The following is a 22,408-nucleotide window of genomic DNA, read 5'->3' on the forward strand; positions in this document are numbered from 1 at the left end:
AACGTTGCTGGAAAGTCGCCGTCGAAGGCCTAGTTTCCCGTCTTGATCAGGACTATGAACTCGTCATCATGGGCGTTTGTGTTAGCTGTAGCTCCAAAAATGCCGCTCCTCTCTGGCCCTTCACTTCACTCCATAGTTCTATATCACGCCATGCTCATACTGTAGAATTTGCTATTTTATGGCCTGTACTTTTATATTCGCTCTTACCGACTATCCACTTGCATTCAGAAAGTGAACCAAATCCGTTTCGAGACCCCGCTACCGTCGGCCATCTTCTGCCACCACTATAACAATGAAGATGAATACTTCGTTCAGGCCTAAAGAAAAGTTGAGCTTGTTAGATCGGCTTAAAAAATGCAGATGGCTATCGCTCCAATGGCGCAGGGCATTGGTAGTTGAAAAGCCCCCTCTTTGCCGCAATACAGTTTCTATAGAATATTTAAGCACGCCAGGTGTTCGCATCCACATCGTCGAGCTTGCTAGATCTTCTGTTCCAGCACTTGACATCAAAGAGAGTGAAGGCAGGCTAGCAAAACTCAAGCGCCGTGCTCTCCTTTTGTTCCGGCGGAAAGATAACAATGCTCGCGCCGCGGCGGGAGATGAAATCAATGCCTTGGGTGGCCATGGTGATTCCCACACGCCAGCACTTACGGAGAAGTCAAATCGCAGAGCCCACCTCCCGTTTCTCCGTAAATTATTCAGATCCCAGACAGCAGCCAACGCAAAACCGCCAAGCACATCTACATCCACTGACTCCGTCCAGAAACCTCTATTACATCAAAATTCACTTTGCTCTTCTATCGTCCGAAATTATTCTCCTTCAGCAGCCTCTACAGCTGAGATGGATCTGAGTGACTGGGCTCCCTTGACTACCTTTCCCAAAAGCCGTCCCTCCGGCGCAAAACAAATAGAGACCTGGCAAATTTCTCCTGCACCCACCCGTGTCATATCCCGGCCCTCTGGCAGTGGGCGCAATATTGAACTTGGGCGTGTGCAACTAGCGCCACTGGAGGGGCAATATCGCAAAAACCGGCGTACTGAGTGCCCTGTAACGAACTGGCTGGACGGGTTACCTGACGAACAACCTAGAATCCGTCGGATGGCGAGTGTAGATAATTTACACGAACTGATGACAATACAATATACCGACAGGGAAAGCTTCAGGAAATGGGCGGCGGAATGACGTCATTAATTTCATCAAGTGCACCTTCGAACAAATTTTGGTTTGGGTTTCTAAGTTATATTAAATAATTATTAATTGATTAACTAACTAACGAAAATGTTTATAACTATTATAACTATTAAACATATAAAACACGTATCAAAACCACTGATGTTCTTTCCAGGGTGTTGTTTGAATTAATTCAGTCATCTTACCCGATTATTTGTCCCGCGTGAGCGCGCGAGAGTGCTTTTTGGAGTTTGTAACTGCACAAGATCTATTCTCAATATAGCAACAAGGTGATTTTCCCAAGGTCCAAGAAAATCTCTTTAATATAAGTACCAGGATCAAGTGCTGGCGGGTTATTCACCAATGACCGGCGGTCAACGCGCTTAATTTTGTCGATCGACTGCAAGCCACAGCCGCGGGACCCACTCGTCAAACTGTATCAATTTCAACAAATCAAAAAAGCAGAAAGAGGCCTATTAAAGCAATAGAAGTTGGCGAATTAAAGGAAGCGTTTTAGCCACCTGAATATAACCAGGGCAATGGATAATGTGGCTAAATCTATTCCACAATCCCTACCAGAGCAAGTGGCCAAAAGGAAAATGTCGAGATAAAGAATTATACATGATTCTAGCAAGACGCCAGCTGATTTTTAAAACTAGCTTTCTAAGACAATGTCTCGGGCTCTCTGGCGGCTTTCGGCTTCACAGATTTGGAAGATGAGGGTTGACCGGTTTTGAAATAGAGGTAATATGGGGCTAAGTCTTTGATAAATAAGAATGGGAGTGGAAATGCATATTGAGACGCCGTAACACGCTTCCAAGGTGTTATAAATGGTGATTTGAAAATGTGGAAGTGCCGATGCTTATGGTGGGTCAAAAAGAAATGAAGGAAAGGTGAAGGCAGCATAATTGTTGGGTTATATGAACTCACAGATTTAACCAGCTTTGAAGTTTCACAATCGGTGCTGGGTATCCCAAACTAGCACGGAAGCAGGGACTCCCCATTAAAAAAAATGGTGGTGGACGTAGTACTGTACATATGTAGAAAGGTATAAGGCACAAGCAGATCATGAGGATCCGATGAGACACGAAAAAACACAAATGCCCAAAAAATGGTAGGACACGAGGACGATGGATGGATAAGGTATTTGGGAAGGAAGAGCCCCGCAGGTGGCAGGGCTACTATTGAACTAGAATTTAAATCATCCATGACTCCAAATCTCTCGCAAAGCCCAAAAGGTAGTCTAGAAAGAAATATAAAATAATCGAGCGCTGAAAGACAGAGATAAGTATCGATGCATATAAATGGGGAAGAATAAAGTAGAATGAGTTCACCCCAAGCAAGGTGTTTAATCTCCGAATAAAATTAAGCAATGGGAAAGGATGGGCTGGCCATCATCCCAAGGGTTGACAAAATGCCCGTTGAAAGATATGAATGGTGAATAGGAGAAATAATATATGACACATTGAAATATAGCAGGTAGTTAAGTTACCGACCAATGCCCTGGCTTCGCTCTGGAATTGTCGACCGAGCCCATTTCATGACTCATCCGAGTCCGGGTCTCCATTTTTCTCAACTGGCGGGGACAGTTGGTCTACGTCTTGAGTTGGAGAAGATGGCGGTGACTCGGGCTTGGGGGGGGAAGCGATTGACTTTGCCTGGACAATCCCGAGAAGGTAGTCTCCTAGGTTGCCTGATCCGTCTATTTTATCCATTTTCGTTTTGAAATACTGAACGTCGGAGATCATTCTGAGTAATTCTGAATGTTAGCTTTACAGAGCTACAAGGCTTTAAAAAAAGGAGATTAACCAAAGCAAAGGGCTGAAAAATGTTCTACCAACTAACCGTTCTTTACCACTCTCCGTTTTCAGTGCAGCTGCTTGGAACGCCTTCGTCCACTGTTCTTTATAGCTGGCAAAGACGGGATCCATGATCATCATCACTGTTGATTCTGGTAGATGCTTAGCCAGGACTCGATGGAGCGTACCGGTCTCCTTCGTCAAAGTCTCCATGTACGGACTGACGGCAGAGGTGTCCTGAATTTGATCCCAGTCAATCTTTTTCATAGAATTGGCGTGGATAGAAGCGCGGGAGCTCATGATATCGACTAGCTTTTCATGGATACCAGATTGATGTTCTTGGTAAAGTCGTTTTACTTTATCAAATTCAGCCATCAGTGTCGCGGAGGTGTAGTACCGGCGGATGAATTCACGAATGTAGGGGATAAGTGCGGTGATAAAGCTCAGTGCCTGAGAAGCGAGAGCAAGGTGTTTCGTTGTTATATTTTTCAAGCCGGCACTTCTCGTGGCACCAGCACCGAGTATTAGCTGGGAAGAGCGGGAATTAAATAGCTTTAGGCATTCGAGGAAATTAAGTGCTATGTCGTGCACCATGCTTGGAATTCCCGTCATCAAATGCTCAAATTCATCAATTATTTTTAAAATCAGAAGCGCAGACCGCGGTAGAATATACTTCTGATCATCCACCACTGCGCCTCGTACTTTATCTTTTCCTGTGCTAGATACCCCGTTGCCATTCACCTCAGAGTTTTCCTGCACCGTAGTCGATTCCTGGCTGCCATCTTCGGACTCCCAAATCCTCGAAGTTGAAACCCAAAGCTCTATATCTTGAGTACTCGCCCTGAGTATTCGAGACAGCAAGGCATTCTCTTCGTCACCAAAATCTTTAGCGTCCCACCTATCTGAATCCATTACTTGCACGATTTTATGTTTGCTGCTATCGCCAAAGTTGGATATAAATTCCTTTATCTGGGTATCAACCACGTTTTTCAAAGCCGCGCCACTTCGACCAGAAATTGCTTCACACTCGTCGGCAAAAAGCTTGTTCAAGCTAAAATATTTCAGAAACTGCTCCAGTGAGCCGTGAGCTATCTGCTCTGAGCGAACTTTCAAAACTTTAACTATTTGCGACTGAACAATATCGACCGCCTGACCTAGAAGGCTCGACATGTCAAGAACCTCCAATATCTCTTCCTGTGCTATAACAGGCGTGGCCCTGGAACGGCTAATTGCGTCTAGCGAACTCAGACTTGGACTTCGGCCGGGAGATCTTATCCCGCCAGTACTAGGAGGACTACTGAGTCCACTGGTAATATCCAGTAATACTTTAACTTGCACACTCAACCTCCGGAGGGATTCGCTAACGCTGGTGTAAATTTTTGTTAGCATTAGGAATGCGTCGTCCGGATCGAGTGCCCGGAGATTACGCGCTAGTATCGATGACTTCTCTTGCTGATTTAGCCGGCGTCCTCCATGAGTCGATGAAGACAATATTGATTCGTTATCATCATCGCTTGAACTTGGCAGATGGCGCCGGATCGCATTTTTCATTTCGCGGAGAACAGCACTTTTGAATGAGGTTGCAGCAGGCGCGGTGTATTTAGCTCGACCTAGACCGGCCAGTTCTGTTCTTAACCCTGACCTGAATCCATTATCCACAGTCATATACGTTGGTAGACCAGATACGACTCTTCGATGACCCCTCCGTGAACGTTGGGACGCATCTCCTAGTCGTAGTAATGTGAGGTCGGGAGGAATACTCTCGACATGTCGTCTTAGGTCCCCTATCAAGTAATCCAAGAACTGTCGTTCATACCCGAGCCCAATCCGATGTCTCAGTTGGCTCAAATCATGTGACGCCCCTTCCAAAGCTTTGATTCCTCGAAGATCTATGAGAGTCTCCGGTAGTTGAGACTCGTTCAAGCGATTGTCACAACTTGTGAGTACCTGCTCACCCGCCGTAAGTCTTTCAACATTGTCCAGTTCATCTAGCGCGTTTTCAATATCACCATTTTCTACCATTTGCTCACATCGCGACACGCATGTGATAACTTCCTTGAGTTGGCAAACGGCGTCGGCCAATTTTCTCACGTTCTCTCGCCTTCGGCGTAGGCTAACGACTTTTAGGCCTCCCAAAGCCATATCGTTGTCCAGCTTTGCTAAGTCTTTTCGCAGGGCTTGAATTTTTTGAACAGAATCGGTAGCTTCTCTATGGAGCTCTTGTAGCGAACCGAGGGCAGCGAAGAAAGAAGTTGAGGCAGTTGAAATGGAGGAAATAAGGTGGATTTCCACGGTATCGAGATACCAGGATAATTTCTCTTGCAAAATCGCATTTGTTGCCAGTGCCTTTCTACTAGAAGATGGGCGTGAATCGAAGGTGCCATTAGGAGCTTTCTCATCAGAAGGCTTTGGAAGGGATCGGACAACCTCTGATCGCTCAGAAACGATATCAAATGTCCGGGGGTTCTCAAGGTGGAAATCCTCATCAAAGTAAACGCTTGGAATAGTGGACAAGGGGGCAGTAGCCGGACCCCGGGCCCGCTGGCCTGAAGACCTTCTTCGCGGGGTGGAATATTCCGACACCGGAGTGAGGGATGATTGCTGGCCAGATAGTCTCCTTTCCAATTGGCCACTCAACAGTGTATCGACATCTCCAGATAGAGAGGAGGTGCTGCTCGTTCTAAATAGGCGCGGGTCTCTTTCATCGCTATGCTCCTTTGAGCCGCGTAAGGTGTCATATAACGATCCAACCTGGGAGAGGTATGGTTGAAATGCCTTGGGATCGACGTGAGGGATGTTGGTTAAAGTAACGGGTGGGATATCTCGAGTAGTCGGCGGTTTGTACCCGCTTGACAAAGCAGAGGCATGTGGTAGCAGACCAGTGCGAACTATAGGTTGCTGTAGAAGGGTAGAAATGGCTAAATAAAGAAATTAAGATAGAAGATCAGCATTGCTTTCGAAGCTACTTTACACACAAGACCCAAGAGCAAGAATAACAAACCATTGTGTCCAGCTTCCGTTATTGATCCATGATGAAGTGAAGAGTCCAAAGCTCCTCCTACGCCCCCGTTAATCGAACTAGCGGTCGAGCTTCGCCTGGAATCATAACGCGGCCGATGAGGGAAACGTCCGCTAGGATCATACTGACTGGACGTATGCTTCGTAGGCGAGGAAACCGAGGCGATAGTGGCCAAGCTTTCCACCGACTTAGGCCGGTCGGAAGAGATCATATCGAAGTAAACACCACGGCTGGTGGTGACGAGCGGTCGTGACAGAAGATCATCATATAACTAAATCCGGGGTGAGACTTGATCTAGAAGGAAAAGCAGAAAGAACGCGACAGCAAAATGAAACCATTAATCCAGTGACTTTGCGCCAGGGGTATATCGTCATCCACCTTGAAACCCAGCAGTCAGGCCCGCGGATATTGCTCCCTTGATACGGGTGATCTTGAAGGATAGTTGTTCTGCTGGTGGCTTGGTCGATATTGCCCAATCAGACGGTAGCCGGCAGAACTCCGACTCCTTCTCACCGCTTTCGTCACGGAGGAATATTTATCCGTCGTGAACACGCCAAGAAACCACTTTACACGTGGGAGAGGTTCAACGCGTCGCGTTCCTCACCTGAGGGAGAAAGATTTCTCATTGCCAATTGGCAGCGGACAACTTCTTCAGACTCATACCTCCATCCGTTACAAAACCCCGAGACCCAGTGCTAGATTGTCATCACCATGGATAGAAGAACACCATACTCGTTGAGCGTGCTCCAACCGCAAACGGATGGGCTGGGGGAACCACGCACAAGAATCCAGGCACAGTTACGGGAGTTCATCTTGGCCTTCCAGCTGGATAATACTTTCATTTACAGGTAAACTCTGAGTTTCTGTCAGCTATGTAGAGTATAGGGCATTTTCGTTGCTGCGATGTACATCAATTAATCCGAGTATATTATAGAGACCAAATTCGACAGAATGTGTTGATCAAAAAGTACTATTGCGATGTTGATATCGCTCACCTCATCGCATACAACGAAGAACTAGCCCACAGGCTGACCACAGACCCGGCAGACACAATCCCACTTGTAAGTGCCGTATCTATTTGTTGATGGATGGCGACTTATTTCCTTTTTCATTACAAATTTCGCAGTTTGAAGCCGCTCTCAAACAATGTACTCAAAGAATCGTGTACCCATCCGAACGAGATATCGAACTCCCTGAACACCAACTTCTGCTCCACTCGAGTGTATCACATATCACGATTCGAGAGCTGAATGCCACCAATATATCTCATTTGGTCCGGATCCCAGGTATTGTTATAGGAGCGTCTACAATATCATCTAAAGCTACTCGTCTACACATAACCTGTAAGAACTGCGGGGAACGTGAAAATATCATTATCGAAGGCGGATTCTCAGGTATCACTCTCCCAAGGCAATGCAAGCGCCCTAGGGAAAAGGACCAGGACCCATGCCCTCTCGATCCGTACGTGATAGAGCACGAGAAATCCCAGTTCGTTGATCAGCAGGTGCTCAAGCTGCAGGAAGCGCCTGACCAAGTGCCTGTCGGAGAACTGCCTCGACATATCCTCATATCTGCAGATAGATATCTTGCCAATCGTGTCGTCCCTGGTTCAAGGTGTACTGTTATGGGGGTGTTTTCAATTTATCAAGCCAAGGGCAGCAAAAACGCAACTAAAAGCGCCGTCGCCATTCGAAACCCGTATCTTCGTGCGGTTGGAATAAGCACTGATGTAGACCACACTGCCAAAGGCAATTCTGTCTTCTCAGATGAAGAGGAGCAGGAATTCTTGGAAATGAGCAGACGTCCAGATCTCTACCAGGTCTTCGCTGATTGCATCGCTCCGTCAATTTATGGAAATCAAGATATTAAAAAGGCGATAGCTTGTCTCCTCATGGGTGGATCGAAGAAAATACTCCCTGACGGCATGAAGCTTCGAGGAGATATTAATGTGCTGCTACTAGGTGATCCTGGTACCGCTAAGTCCCAATTGTTGAAATTCGTGGAAAAGGTGTCTCCAATTGCCATCTACACTTCTGGCAAAGGCTCGTCAGCTGCTGGTCTTACTGCCTCCGTCCAGCGGGACACCACAACCCGTGAATTCTATCTCGAGGGTGGTGCAATGGTTCTTGCAGATGGTGGCGTTGTCTGTATCGATGAATTTGACAAGATGAGAGACGAAGATCGAGTCGCCATCCACGAAGCTATGGAACAGCAGACCATTTCCATTGCAAAAGCTGGTATTACCACTATACTCAATTCTAGAACGTCCGTTCTCGCAGCTGCAAATCCAATCTTCGGACGATATGATGATTTGAAAACGCCGGGCGAAAATATCGATTTTCAAACTACCATCCTGTCCCGATTTGATATGATATTTATTGTCAGAGACGAGCATGAAAAAGGCCGTGATGAAAGAGTTGCCAGACATGTTATGGGCATTCACATGGGTGGGAGAGGAGTTGAAGAACAGGTTGAAGCGGAGATCCCAGTTGAAAAAATGAAGAGATACATCAGCTACTGTAAATCGTAAGTCATAGACTAACAGCCAACCCGTCATTAATACCCAAGCAAATCCCCAATATTAACAAACTGCTTCAGACGCTGCGCTCCACGACTCTCCCCAGAAGCCGCAGAAAAGCTTTCCTCGCACTTCGTCTCGATCCGCAAGCAAGTACACAAAGCTGAACTAGATGCCAACGCCCGCTCCTCAATTCCCATCACAGTCCGCCAGCTCGAAGCCATCATTCGCATCAGCGAATCCCTCGCAAAACTTACCCTCTCCCCCATCGCGACGGAAGAGCATGTCGATGAGGCCATCCGACTCTTCCTCGCCTCTACCATGGACGCTGTCACACACGGTGAGGGCCAAGGCAGCAAAGAGTTACTGGCGGAGGTTGGCAAAGTTGAAGACGAGCTGAAACGGCGACTACCGATTGGATGGAGTACGAGCTTGGCTACGCTGCGGAGGGAATTTGTGGATGGAAGAAATTACAGCGAGCAGGCATTGAATCGGGCCTTGCTTATTCTCCAACGACGGGAGACGATACAATTTAGATCTGGCGGTTCCCAGATTTATCGACATGGTCCTTGATTTTTTCTTTGTTTCTATTTATTTCTGTTTCTTTTTTTCTTTCTATTTTTTATTTTTATTTTCCATACATTTGATATGTTACATCACATTTATTACACTGATTAAGAAAACGAGTCAAGAAGGCGGCTTCGGGATTTTTCGGCAAGTTACAGATGGTCAACGGCTATGCAGATGGTGTTTATGAGGAGTTCTACTTTTCTCCTTTTCTTGTTTCACAACCCACATATGACAACATAAATAATATCACGACACACGACGCTAAAATATAACAGTGCAATAAATATTTCATCAGATCAAATCTTATGACGCGGATTATCAGGTTTCCTTAACTGTTCATTTTTCCAGAAGCTGCCTGGAAAGATGTATATTTTTAGAGGTTGGCTGCTTGCTGCTGTTCTCCCACCCTCCTCGGTTTCTTCTCCCATATAAACAATGATGCTAAGACCGACACGCCTGAAAACGCAGTTAAGAATATATTTTGCTTAGTATACCCCTCCCCAAACGCCTGCCGCACGGCGATCCGTTGGGAGGGTGTTAAATCGTCAATTGCAGAGAGGGAGTCAGAGATGGCTCGAAGTTGAGAGGGACTGATCACGGAGGCCATCTTTGGTCTGAGACAGTTGTTGAGGATTGTCGAGCTACATTGTCAAAAAGGGGATCAATGGCGGTTCGTATAAAGCAAGCAAAATACCAGGGACAATCAGTCATCGTACCATATTGCTAGTGATATCGTGCCGGCTAAAACGCGTACTTGTGTGAGAGCCCCCATTGCCACTCCTATCGGTTTCAACCTCATTAGCTTTTCTAATATTCGTAACATGAGCACCTAATTCACAGTACCTAAATAAGGCTCCTTTATCACCAGCGGCGCAAGTGTTAGTACGGTAGTCAAACTCAACCCAAACCCAAGTCCCATAAGTGCTTCGTAACCGTACTGCTGCGGCGAGACGTCAAATGAATGGTTTGGCAGCGTGCATGTTAATCCCACTCCAATGAATTGCAAAATGGATCCCAGAAGTATCAGATAAAAAGGGGGGATTTTGAGGTTAGTGGTGAGTATGCCGGAAACGGATGCGGCAAGTGGAGATGTGAGTAGTAAGGGGAGTAAGGCCAGGCCTGCTTTTACGGAGGAAAGTCCACTAACAGCTTGGGCACGTTGGGGGATATTGACGACGATTGCAACAAATGGGAAGCCGGTGAAGAAAGCAGTGCTTGATTCTCGTACATGTCAATATTGGACATATCTTACTTAAGAAATGACTGTTGAGGGGGGACGAGTTAGGTGTATGGGGGGAACGAAGTTTACTCACGCCATCATAGCTGCCAACAACCTACTCTTGAGAAGTCGAAGTGGGAAAACAGGCTCCTGTAATGAAGTCGATTTTTCAAGAAACAATTCCCAGAAAACAAACAGAATACCAGCGATACCTCCAACGCAGAAAGTAGATATAATAACAGCGTCACTCCAGGAATAGCGAGTGCCAGCCTCCTCCATGGCGAAAACGAGCAGAATAGAAGATGCGAGGAGTAGAAACACACCAACAACGTCTACTCTTCTGAGTGCCGCTCCGGAGATCTTGGCCCGCAAATGATTTGTGAACTTCACGTCCGGTTGGGATGAAATCGATGATGGCAAAATTAAGGCCACAATCCCAATGCAAACGCATCCCGCCGGTGCGCTATATGCGAAAAGCTGGTAAATAAATCCACTTCCGCAGTTACAATGGACAGAGTGCTTGCACATACTTCAATAGAAATATCCACCTCCATGCGGAGTTGTTGCTGATTGCTCCCCCAAGGATGGGACCGAGCACACTCGCGATAGCAAAAACGGAGGCTATTATCGCAAGATATTTCCCAAATTTTTCCGAGGGAACTAAGGTCGGCGCTATCACCATAATCATAGAATATATGCCGGATGCCCCCATGCCTTGAAAGGCACGGAAAATAATGCTGTTCACCCTCGGTTAGCGTCGTGAGAAGCTTCTGTCCTGGCATTTCAGGCTTACAGTTCCACAACGTCATTTGTAGCACCGCAAAGGATCGAGAAGACAGTGAATAAAGACAAGGCCAGTAGGAACATAGACTTCCTGCCGAATACATCTCCCAACTTGGCGTATATCACGAGGAATCCTCCACTATAGTGTAAGTGCAAGGATTTACCAAAGGTAGAATGTAATAAGAAAAGTGTACAATATTACCAGTATAGGTCAAAAGATAAGACGTAACAATCCAATCTCGCTTTCCAAACCCGCCAAGAGCATCGCTGATAGAAACCAGCGAAGTACTGACGATTGTAGTCTCCAGCGTGGAAAGGAACAGGCTCAGCCAGATGCTATAGCTCGAGTGATTAGTTTGTTTCTCCACGCTGGCCAAACTGTTTCTTCCCGTTAACGCAACTCACCCAGCAGTCAAGAGATACATTCGCCAGCCGCGAATGTATGGAGGATTTCCCTCATTCTCTGCATTTGGTTCTGTATTTCCGTCATTGTCATGGTCAATTTTATCTTTGACTTGAGATATTTCGTGATCCGGGTTCCCTGCATCGGGATATATCCTTTCAGGCTCCGAAGCCATTCGGAATAAATGTGGAAGCTAGCTGCAGGAAGCGAACAATTACTCAGGCGTTCCCGTTGGAAAAAAAGATTGTGTCCAATATAAATATGAAGACTTGTATTCAGAGCTTTGGATAGGCCAAATGTCAACAAATCCATGACATTCTACCCTGTCAGCAAGGGACACTAAGCTGAAGATGGGCAAGCAAGGAAACGATCGAAATGTTTCCAAAACCTGTGAGAAAAAGAAGCGGAGACTGCAATCAGAACAATCGCTGGCCCAACCAACATCTAGTTAATTAGTAACTACTTCAAGCAAATGCATCCAGAACATAACTTCGCCTCCATTTGCTAGCATACGCGCTCAACCTCTGTGATCGAATGCTCAATTCAATTTAGCACTCTGCTGAGGCATTCACTGCAAAATACGTTTGGAGACCTCTCAATCGAGGATAATGGTCGACATAAAGACGATAAATGTCCTTCTTTTCCTTCTGCCGTTCTCATAAACATTTCACTTCTCAACATCGTCAGTGTCGTGGGTGACGAGAACTGTCAGTTAACAACCTTGATGTCCATGGCACACGAAACATACCATCCCGTTGTGAGTAGCGAGATGTCATTCGCACAATTACCCTGCTGCCGGGCGTGATATCAGTATGGGATTGCCTAATTCATGCCGGAGGGATTTTCAGCTTGAGACCTGGACAGTACTGGAAGGGGGAGGAATAATTTGATATCCACATTGTATTCATCGGGTTCCAACGTCACATTTGCCAGCGGCAATAGTATTCAATCCGTCGTGACACTTCGAAGATCCTGCCAGCTCAATGCCATACGATCAGGTTTCAAGATCCGAGCGTTCCCAATCCCACCTCCGTAGGAGGGCAATCGAAGATGGCCTCGTTCAACGAAAATCCTCAGGGGTGCAAACGTGTGATCGATTCAGAGAAGATACAATTGGGTACATAATTTGGTCGACTTCGTGAATGCATTGTGTGAAAACGATGCTGTGATACGTTGTGCATGCGAGCATCCCCCCCCTTAGGGTTGCGTACCCTCGAATACAATAAATTATCACGATAGTAGGAGATTTAAATAGCTAATTGCCATCAATTCTGAGAAATGCTGTTTCCTCCCGTCCACCGGGACGTTTTGTGCCATGTTCTTATAGTTCTTGGGCGAGTGGAAGCTAGGAATGGATCTGCTCTTTGAGCCGTTGGTTCACTTCGGTAGCTTATATTTAACTTACTTATTTCAATCGGAAACAACTTGATGAATCACTGGTGCAAATTTCCCGTGATTTTCGTGCCGGCCGTCCAGCTCGAATGATATATTTGAACGTCCTAACAACGCCGTTACCCGCCGCAGGTATTTCCAGCCTGGGGACCTTCACGGTCATATTAGCACAGGAAATTGATGAAAGTTATATCAAATATCCCCGGGAGCTCTCACGTCGCTCCACGTCGCTCCTCTCATTGACCAACACTCTTATAGCAAACATTGTCCTCAATACTTTTCAGTTTTGTTCGAGCTCCCTAACTAGCCACGCCATGGCAGCGCCCTGCTACTATCAGGCGGATTGTTTTTAACAATACCAGCTATGATCTGACCCAGTCGGAAGTTGAATGATTTTTTTACGAATCTACTTGATTCAGGACGGACCGTTTCAAATTACTGCTTTTCCAGGGCGGTTACGGTTATCAACATTATGTGGTCATATCGCATCACATCACAGGGCATTGCATTTCTGCAAAACGCTTGGACAAACATCGTTGTCCATTTATACACCCTGATGAAGACTCCTAACTTCAACGTAATCAATCCGTGGTTCATGCACCGCTCCTACAGATCTAAAATAAAACCCATGATAAACATCATCTAGGGTTTGAGATACCGGGCATCAGCTCTACAAACAATACGGGAACACACAAGGCCAGCAGTCAAAACGACCTCAAGCTTCATTCCGATTCTGGAACCAAGACAGCAAGGCCGGTGAAGTCCGAATTGTTTGCAACCGCCAAAACGACTTGCATGGAACTAACCATGCATCTGCTGATGGTGCGGTAGACTACATTTCCGTTGACGGGCAAATCCTATAATAAAATACTTGAAACGGGGCAAAAACCACCGGGCGATGCGACATCCTTAGGTATATCGGAATAGCTGCGGTCGCACGGAATAAAATTGGGCAACGAAAGCTATTGCAGCGGGAAGATTGCTGATGCAAAACCGGCTGGCACTCCGTAGGTCTTGCATCTTTGGCGAAACATCTTTGGCGAAGTATCTCAAAGCGAAAACAAACATATACTCCCCCCTCTGTTATGAAATAATGTCCATTAAGGCCAGATACGACTCGGATGCGGCTTCAGCCTCCCGAGCAGCAATGGACGAAAAATAACATGATGGAGGTAAAAGTTGATATCCAACCAACTGACCCATGGCTCATCCATTGCACATACCTTCCCGCTTATCGGGAACAAACGTCACAATATACGAAGATATACGACGCCTGTTCTACACTGCACAAGTAGACCTCAGACCCTCAATGCATAACTACAATCCTTATCTCGGAGCTACAACATCGTTTCAGTTCCGCTGCCCCTAGCTAACATACAAGGCATAATTAGAGGGAACGCGACAACATCGTTTGGGAATTAATCCTAAGATATCTAATAACCTTACTTACATTCTGAACGAATTCATGGACGCAAAGAATTCAGGCTTGGACTTCAAGCCCGGGATGTCGCTTTATGCCCAATCCCTGTCTATGGCATTATACGAGTCGAAGGGGTATGTATTAGGTATTCGTATAAAGCAGGCCTGTGAGCGTATTCTGTGTAGCAACCTCCGCAATTGTCTCCATGTTTTTCTCTCATCACAGTGCTACACAATCGTACGCTGAATGTGACATTGTGCGATGTCGTCGAGGCGTCCGAGCACGTTTTTTGTTAGTCATAGTTACTTACCTTGTCCTTGTGTGATATTTTCTCTCGTACATATCATATTTATAATTCGAAAGAGAGAGGGAGAGATAGATACCCATATATATAGTTAGTGTAGTTGGCGATTGAAACATTGGATACCAGCTAGTTGTAGGTAATTAGTTATACGGGTTAATTAGACAGCAGGCATGGGAATTCTGGTCCATTTTCGCTATTCTCTTGTAAATGCACTCTGCACTAAGTACCCGAGTCTCCCTACGTTAGTTATTCTAAATATTTTTGGTTATCTTGTTGTTTCGTCTTGATTGGTTCTGTTAGTTACGTCGGCGTAACCAACCCCAGACAATATTGACAGTATATATTGTTCTCGAGACCGCTCAAGAACAAGAGAAAACAATATCTTCCCTCGGGAGCATAGGCCATAACCAGAAGCCGCCGGAATACACGTAGCCAGTAGTCATCTCCCCTGGTGTCCGCCCATATGCGATCTGCATGTGAGTTTTCTTGGGAAGAAGCCGACCCAGAAACAGGAAGAGGCCGAAGAAAACGAAAACCCCGAATACGGGACATCAGTTCTCAAAGAGATTTCCATACCCCCTATTTTCTAACGTAGCCGATAAACTCAATAGTAGAAAATATTTGTCAGGAGAGGGATGGAAAAGGGTGAGAAAGATTGTTCCTTGTTGCAAACCTTATTTCATAGTAATTATAGAGCTGGAAAGTATAGATGCGGTTTTAGAGGAATAGTCTAGAGAGTTAAAACGTAGCCAAAATGTATAAATGGGGAAAATGTGACAATATTAGTCAGTGGCTTTAGATATAGAGTGGTGGCAGGAGACACAAATACAGCATAAAAGCTTCGCCCGCGGAACATGTTACACCGTATGCCATGGTTAACTGTAGACGACTTGTACTTCCTGTCAAGATTTCTTGTCCCAGTCGGATATCAAGTGATCTTGGAGCTGTCGGGTTCCCGACAACTCTTTGAGTTTTCGTCCTACCCCTGCCATTGTCGGTGATGTTGGTTCGTGCACATAGCACATACAGCGGGCTTGTGAGAGGGGACGGGTGTGGTTGATCAAAGATATAAGAAGACAATCAAAAGAGCCTTTGCCTTGTACCGTCCCATCCATTCCCAGCTTCTATAGACTTTTAACGAAGCGACGAATGCCATTGACCCCGACGCCCTCTCGCATAATTACCACACGAGTACCTCATAATATCGAGAACGGTGTTGTGGTTAGATATCTTCAACAGAAGCGATATCGGTCAACGAAATCATGGCCAACTCAACCAATACATCAACTTTCCCCATCCAGCCGGAGCATGCAGATCCAGAGCCTGACGCAATCGCGATTATCAAGCGGAGTGAAGGCATCACCACCATCACCATGAACCGGCCAAAGAAACGAAATGCCATAGACATTCCAACAGCGAAGAAACTCTACTCGGCATTCCTCGACTTTGAAGCTGACGCATCCCAAAAGATCTGCGTCTTACACGGAAATGGAGGGACGTTTTCATCCGGCTTCGACCTGACCCAGCTGGCCACTTGGCATGGAGAATTACCGAATATGGCCCAGCATTCCAGTATCACTCGAGGGCACTTTGAACCAGTGCGTGGAGAAAATATAGGGCCACTCGGCCCAACTAGAATGCACATTCGAAAACCAGTGATCTGCGCTGTCTCTGGTTACGCTGTTGCTGGCGGCCTCGAGTTGAGTCTTCTGGGAGACCTGAGGGTGGTAGATGAAGACGCGATATTCGAAGTATCTTGTCGAAAATTAGGGGTGCCGCTGCTCGATGGAGGAACAGTCAGGCTGCCGCAAATTATAGGTTTGGGGAGGGCCCTGGATATCATATTGACAGGGAGAGCGGTAACAGCGAAGGAAGCTTTAGACATCGGGTTGGCGAGTCGGGTGGTGCCGAAAGGGCAGTCGTTGAATGAAGCGATGAAACTAGCACGGATGCTTGTATCCTATCCGCAAGAGAGTCTAAATGTTGATCGACACTCGTGCTATTATGCTGTATATCACGCACATTCGCTTGAAGACGCACTGGCTCAGGAATTTGGGGCAGGAACCAGGGTCAGTGATATGGCCATCGAAACCGCATTGGCATTTGTTCAGAAATCGCGGAGACAGTCGAAGCTTTGAAATAGTGAAATCAATGCAACTCACTGCCGGGAATACTTAAATTCCTTCGCGATGCAACAGCGTATCTTGCAGAAAACCTAGCGAGACATAGCTGGGTCTTTTTCTTTTCCTTCTTCGGTGCTTAGCTATTCTGCCCTTTATCGGCTGTTGGTATATTGTATAATGCTTCTCTGGTATAGCGCATATCACACATTCAGCAGTCAATTTTGCAAATTTGAATTAAAACTTCTTCATGGATGTTTCGTACTATCTTCTTGCCTTCTTCTTGTTCATTTCCTCAAATGTTGGACGATTAATGATATCCGACCATTAGCTATTAGTAGTAGTATCAATTTATCAACAATAAAATGAAGTCCGCTGTGGAAGGGTTAAGATCCAACCCTGGTTAATGGTTAATAGAACCTGCATCAAGGTGAACTGAACAGGATGAATGTGAACTGGCAACTCCCTAGGACTTTACAGTACATAGTATTGGGGAGCCAAGGTTTAGATAACGCAGGGTGTGAGAAGTGATATATCATATCTAGTATTCTGATGATTAAACAAGGATCTTCTATTATCTCAATTCCGGAAACCGGATCACTGGTCTGATGTATACCAGCACTGCCCCCCATCATATATCCAAGCATTCTCTTTCTTATAAATACTGCCTGGTTATCATGTAATTACTGGAGTGAATATAAGCAATTCAATTTATTTCATTGATATTCAGTATTTGGGTCAATATTCGGACTTTATCCAGTTCCGACACAGGGTCAGGTGGAAAAGGGGACATGTATAAATTTATGACGTCATCCCTTCCACAAAAAGCTCCTCCGCGCAATGAGAAGATACAAAGATACTTCATATTTGTATCAATTGCGGGATCAGAATGTGCTCTACGGATATTGCATCTTGAAGGATCAATTCTTCTTTCAATTGTGTATCTGCCTCGTACTTTCTCCCCCGTTTCTAAATAGCCTGTTGGTGATATCCATCCACCTCCATGCTTCCAAAGGCGCGTTGCTAACAACTCTTGAAGAGCAGTCCAGTAACCTATATATTTAGTGATATATCATATCTTCCATCCAGTGGAAACCCAAGAAAATGGCTCCCGCAATCCGCATCATCGGCTCCCTAAACGTCGACATGGTCTCCGTGACCCCGCGCTTTCCATCCCCCGGCGAAACTCTCACCTCAACCTCCTTCAGCATCCACGCTGGCGGTAAAGGTGCCAACCAAGCTGTAGCCTGCGGCCGCCTCTCCCGCCCCAAACCCACCACCACCACACAGTCATCAACAGCAGCAGCAGCATCAGCATCAGCAGCAGCAACAACCTCCGCACCCGCCACAGACCCCACATCAATCCATATCGAAATGCTCGGCGCCACCGGCCAGCTAGACACCTACTTCCGCACCCACCTGCAACCGACCCTGCACGGTGCCGGCGTCCACACGGCCCGCATCCGCCAGACCGCGGATGCGCATACCGGCGTCGCCGTGATCATCGTCGACAGCGCCGCCGGCGGGGAGAACCGCATCCTCTACTGCCCCGGCGCCAACTACGCGGGCATGCAGTGCGCGCCGGACGTGCTGCAGCTGGCGCTCTCGCTCGCGCCGCGGGTGCCGGACGTGCTGGTGCTGCAGGCGGAGATCCCCGTCGAGACTGTTGTGGGGATTCTGCGCGGGGTGGGGGCGTGGAGGGGGAGGCGGGGGAGGGGAGAAAAGGGGGAGGCGGAGGCGTGGGCGGAGGTGGAGGTCGTGTTTAATCCGGCACCTGCGCCGGAAGGGGGTTTGCCGGCGGATGTGTATGCGGCTGTTGATCATTTGGTGATGAATGAGACGGAGTGTGAGAGTATGGCGCCTGCGGGGATGTTGGGGGAGAGCCAGGGGACGGCGGTGACGTCGCGTGAGAGGAGGGATAGGGTTGCGCGACATTTCCATGCGTTGGGGGTGCGGCATGTGATTGTTACATTGGGGGCGAAGGGGGTGTGGTACAGTGCTGGTGATGCGGGAAGGGGTGTACAGGGAGCGGGGATTGGAGATGGAGATGGAGACGGAGGGTGGGTACGGTTTGTGGGGGAGGTGCCGGCGGCAAGAGTGGAGAGGGTGGTTGATACCACGGCAGCGGGTGATACGTTTGTCGGCGGATATTCGGTGCAGATTGCACGGTGGAAGGAGGCGAGGAGGGCAGCGGGGCGGGGCGGGGAGGAACTGACGGTTGAGGAGAGGAGGGAGCGTTATGGGCCCGTTATGGAGCGGGCGGTGAGGTGGGCTACGAAGGCGTCGGCGAGGTGTGTGGAGAGGAGCGGAGCGATGGACAGTATACCGTGGGAGGATGAGATTTGATTAGATTTGGTTGTATATATATTTTAATTTCATTTTACGGAAATATATCGTTAGTTAGTACGTTATACTTAATAGAGCATGGGAATTTCAAAATGATTAATTTTTATATATCTATGTCTAAATGACCAGTCACCTCTCGCATACCCTTCGAAGAAGACATATTAAGCTCAATTAAGTATGAGAATGGGCTAAGCACCAATGGAAAACTTGTGCATGATTGAGGCGCGAGGTCCCCAATAGTCAGGGCTGCAGGCTTCCTGGGAAACCTGTAAAGCGTGTCGAAGATGGCACGACCATGTCCAACAGGGGTGGCTTGAGTGCACACTCCTTCAGTGATACAGATGACAACTACCGTGCGAGCAGCAAAGAAGACAGTTCAATGAAGCTGTCACTGGAGCATTGTGTTGTATCATCCTCAATTTCAGATCTCAAGAGCAGTAGCCACTGCAGGTTATGAAAGTGTTGAACAGGAAGACAAACCCTCTGGAACACAGATCGTGGACTGAACTCTCACACACACACACTCACACCCTCACGACCTTCAATTGAAGCTGAGAGGCATAGTGTTCTATTCTATTGTTGGCCTGATATGCTGTCATCTGCAGTGACCCAAGTCTTTCAAGATGATCATGCACCATCCAATGACCGCTTCGGATCTCGCAGATGAGACGACCGCCAGGGCCGACACAGAGAAAGGTCGAAGGTCTGGACAAGGAAAAAACGTCGCTGCACTCGAAAGGAGGACGTCCGCCTAATGGCCCTGAAAAAGGACTTGCCCGGATAAGGTGGGGCATCCACGAGAATAGACTTCTTTCATTTGAAGTGGTTAATTCCATTCAAGATGGCTGAGCTGATAGAGAGCTCGAGTTGCCCTCCAGTTTTTGTCTAAGTATTTCCATTCGTTTGTCCTGTCTTTCCATATATTCATTCCATCATCATCATCATCCGAACCATGGTATTATCGTTCACTTGACCTCCCATTTGAGATCCCATTTCAGCCCCTCTAGGTATAAGGGTATGAGTATCCTGGTCGTATTCGTGTTCATTCATGTTGCTTGCAGGCGTATCCAACAACCCTGAAGCAGCACACGTGGTTTGCATTCTATTTGCTGTAGTTAGGCATCGCTAGTCCGCAATAGGAAGTCTGGCGCCAACACATGAAATAGGGGTTTGGATTGGTTCATCCCCTCTACTACGAGCATGGCGCTGGTGGTGATTGAGATCTTTTGCCCCAGTAGCCTAACAGAATATGTACTGTACTTGTGAGCGCTCTTCATTGTTATCCTTCAGCTATTCGGCGCCTGACACAACTTAGCAGGCGATAGCACCCAACGAGACGGTGCCAACAAATCAACAGCTTCATGCTCGCTATCCCAGCAAAAAAACCCTCGCTCTACGGGCCATCAAACCCTCACATCAAATTTGAGAAGCTAGCTCTCACGATTAAACCTTGCCTCGCCAGATGGATTCACCATGGATACCCCGCATCTTGAAACCCGATTTTACATGGCCGCACATGAAACTATCAACCATCTCTTAAAACCACCCTCCAGTGTCCTCAGTACCAAGCAAAATTTCACTACAATTCTAGGCTATTATTCACAAAGCTCTGTATAAGTTCTCAGCATATTATTGCTCATGGTTTGGCATCCCATTTGCAAGTGTTGCAGAATTGCCCTTTGGACTCATCATGAAGTGGACAGAGCGAACATCTCTGGAAGACGTTGCTGCAATGCAGATGGCACGCGCAGGTGGGATACCTGCTCCCAAGTTGTTAAGCTGCGGAGAACATCTCAGAGCGCGATTCAATCGGCCATCCTACTGAATTCTGATGACAAGGTTGCCGGGGATAACCATGGAAAACACGCGTGACCCCCTTCGATCCTGATGTTGAGGAACCGTGGGTTCATGAGTTGAAGCTGTGTCTGGATTCCAATGCGTCAATGGCGCATACCATTGCCCTATAACCAAAATCGTATTCTGCTCTGTGCTTGGGACTGCCATCCACAGCACCCGAGTGCCAAACCACATCATGGGCCCATTTGCAATGAAAAAGAGCTTACTTACAAAGTATCTTCTGTCCGCAGCTTAAGCCCACGGTTTTCAAGTCAAGAGCTGAATATGATGCAGCATGGATTCGCGTAGAGCGAATAGATCAACATCCACATCAAGTCACCTTCACGCACGGGGATTTTAAAGCACACAATATTCTAGTGATATGACAATGGGCATTTATCTGGGTTTCTTGATTGGGAGTCCGGGAGGTTGGTGTCCTGAATACTGGGAGTTTACAACAGCAATGAGATATGGAAGGAAGAACTGGTGGTATCAAGTTGCCATGTGGATGGGAGGCGATCAATACATGAAAGAGCTGGATGCTTACATCGCGGTTAATTTATTGACAGTCGATTCATACATAGGGATGTAGGGAAACCGAGTTTGCTTATGACAGTTAAAGTTATTGCTGGGTTCTTATTAATTATTCAACTCCACCCAATCCCTCCCCATCTCCTTACCTTATCCCCAGCTCGAACAGAAACACAAACAACCACCCAGGTCGTCGTGCCAGTACGAACAAAATTAGGGGCTGGGAGGGATGTTGAGGTACTAAATACTGTAACTACCAACCATCTTCCTGCAGAGGAAAGACTAACCCGGTTGCACGCACACTGCATGTACCGGACTGTCCAAGGCATGAACGAATGATTGGCAGTTCGGCCACCATTCCAACCATTGGCTTGCAGAGCATCCTTCCAGGGAAATGATAGATGGATGGATGGATGGATGGGTGGAATGGACGGATGGTCGAGAAGTTACCGCATTGTATGTGTGTGGGTGGTGGTAGCGCAAGATGAAACAGGATCGATCTGAGAATAGTTAAAATTAATAACTGTAACTGCAATGATGAAGTGAACAAGTATCTATGGTTCGCACGAGCAGTACCATACTATCTCAACTTATACTATTCTTGACCAACATTATCATTATTGAAGCACCTCTGCAATAGTTCCGCTCATGATGGGTTTTAAATATCTTGCGACAATGAGGGGTTCCTTGCTTAACTATCAATCAACCACCAGTCACATCGTCATCATCGACGATTATATCATCATCTCATTCAGCTTCCCCAGATCAGCACGATCAGCACAATCTCCAGCTTCCCAGGCAACTATCGCACACAAACAGCCGTAGATTGGCGGCAACAATTCCCCCTCCCAAAAAATGAGGGCTGTCCAGTACTCCGTACAGTACGGAGTACATACACTCCACAGAGCAAAAACATGGAAAATTAATGCTCGCAATTGCACCATCGTCCCATCGAACCATCGTCTCATCGAACCTTC

At 46.9% G+C, this 22,408-nt stretch overlaps 5 protein-coding genes across 5 annotated transcripts; 3 read left to right on the forward strand and 2 right to left on the reverse strand.

The window, feature by feature from the left end:
• Window positions 1-2,709: 2,709 nt before the first annotated feature.
• Window positions 2,710-6,200, reverse strand: HCAG_00416 (conserved hypothetical protein; the record flags this gene model as incomplete). The annotated part of the gene is made up of 3 exons (XM_001543320.1): window positions 2,710-2,920; window positions 3,017-5,888; window positions 6,119-6,200. The coding sequence occupies 3 exons, from the start codon at window positions 6,198-6,200 to the stop codon at window positions 2,710-2,712; spliced, it is 3,165 nt and encodes a 1,054-aa protein (XP_001543370.1).
• Window positions 6,201-6,700: 500 nt separating this feature from the next.
• HCAG_00417 (DNA replication licensing factor mcm5) lies at window positions 6,701-9,080 on the forward strand (the record flags this gene model as incomplete). The annotated part of the gene is made up of 4 exons (XM_001543321.1): window positions 6,701-6,837; window positions 6,924-7,050; window positions 7,116-8,515; window positions 8,588-9,080. The coding sequence occupies 4 exons, from the start codon at window positions 6,701-6,703 to the stop codon at window positions 9,078-9,080; spliced, it is 2,157 nt and encodes a 718-aa protein (XP_001543371.1).
• Window positions 9,081-9,640: 560 nt separating this feature from the next.
• On the reverse strand, window positions 9,641-11,657 carry HCAG_00418 (conserved hypothetical protein; the record flags this gene model as incomplete). The annotated part of the gene is made up of 6 exons (XM_001543322.1): window positions 9,641-9,718; window positions 9,794-9,920; window positions 10,391-10,759; window positions 10,827-11,033; window positions 11,090-11,218; window positions 11,485-11,657. The coding sequence occupies 6 exons, from the start codon at window positions 11,655-11,657 to the stop codon at window positions 9,641-9,643; spliced, it is 1,083 nt and encodes a 360-aa protein (XP_001543372.1).
• A 4,203-nt stretch (window positions 11,658-15,860) lies between these two features.
• On the forward strand, window positions 15,861-16,416 carry HCAG_00419 (hypothetical protein; the record flags this gene model as incomplete). The annotated part of the gene is made up of 2 exons (XM_001543323.1): window positions 15,861-16,196; window positions 16,369-16,416. 2 exons carry the CDS (start codon window positions 15,861-15,863, stop codon window positions 16,414-16,416), a joined length of 384 nt encoding a protein of 127 aa, XP_001543373.1.
• Window positions 16,417-17,822: 1,406 nt separating this feature from the next.
• Window positions 17,823-19,164, forward strand: HCAG_00420 (conserved hypothetical protein; the record flags this gene model as incomplete). The annotated part of the gene is made up of 2 exons (XM_001543324.1): window positions 17,823-19,009; window positions 19,140-19,164. 2 exons carry the CDS (start codon window positions 17,823-17,825, stop codon window positions 19,162-19,164), a joined length of 1,212 nt encoding a protein of 403 aa, XP_001543374.1.
• Window positions 19,165-22,408: the final 3,244 nt, after the last annotated feature.

The sequence above is a fragment of the Histoplasma capsulatum genome, genomic scaffold (assembly GCF_000149585.1).
Source record: "Histoplasma capsulatum NAm1 scaffold_1 genomic scaffold, whole genome shotgun sequence".
In the NCBI taxonomy this organism is placed as follows: Eukaryota; Fungi; Ascomycota; class Eurotiomycetes; order Onygenales; family Ajellomycetaceae; genus Histoplasma; species Histoplasma mississippiense.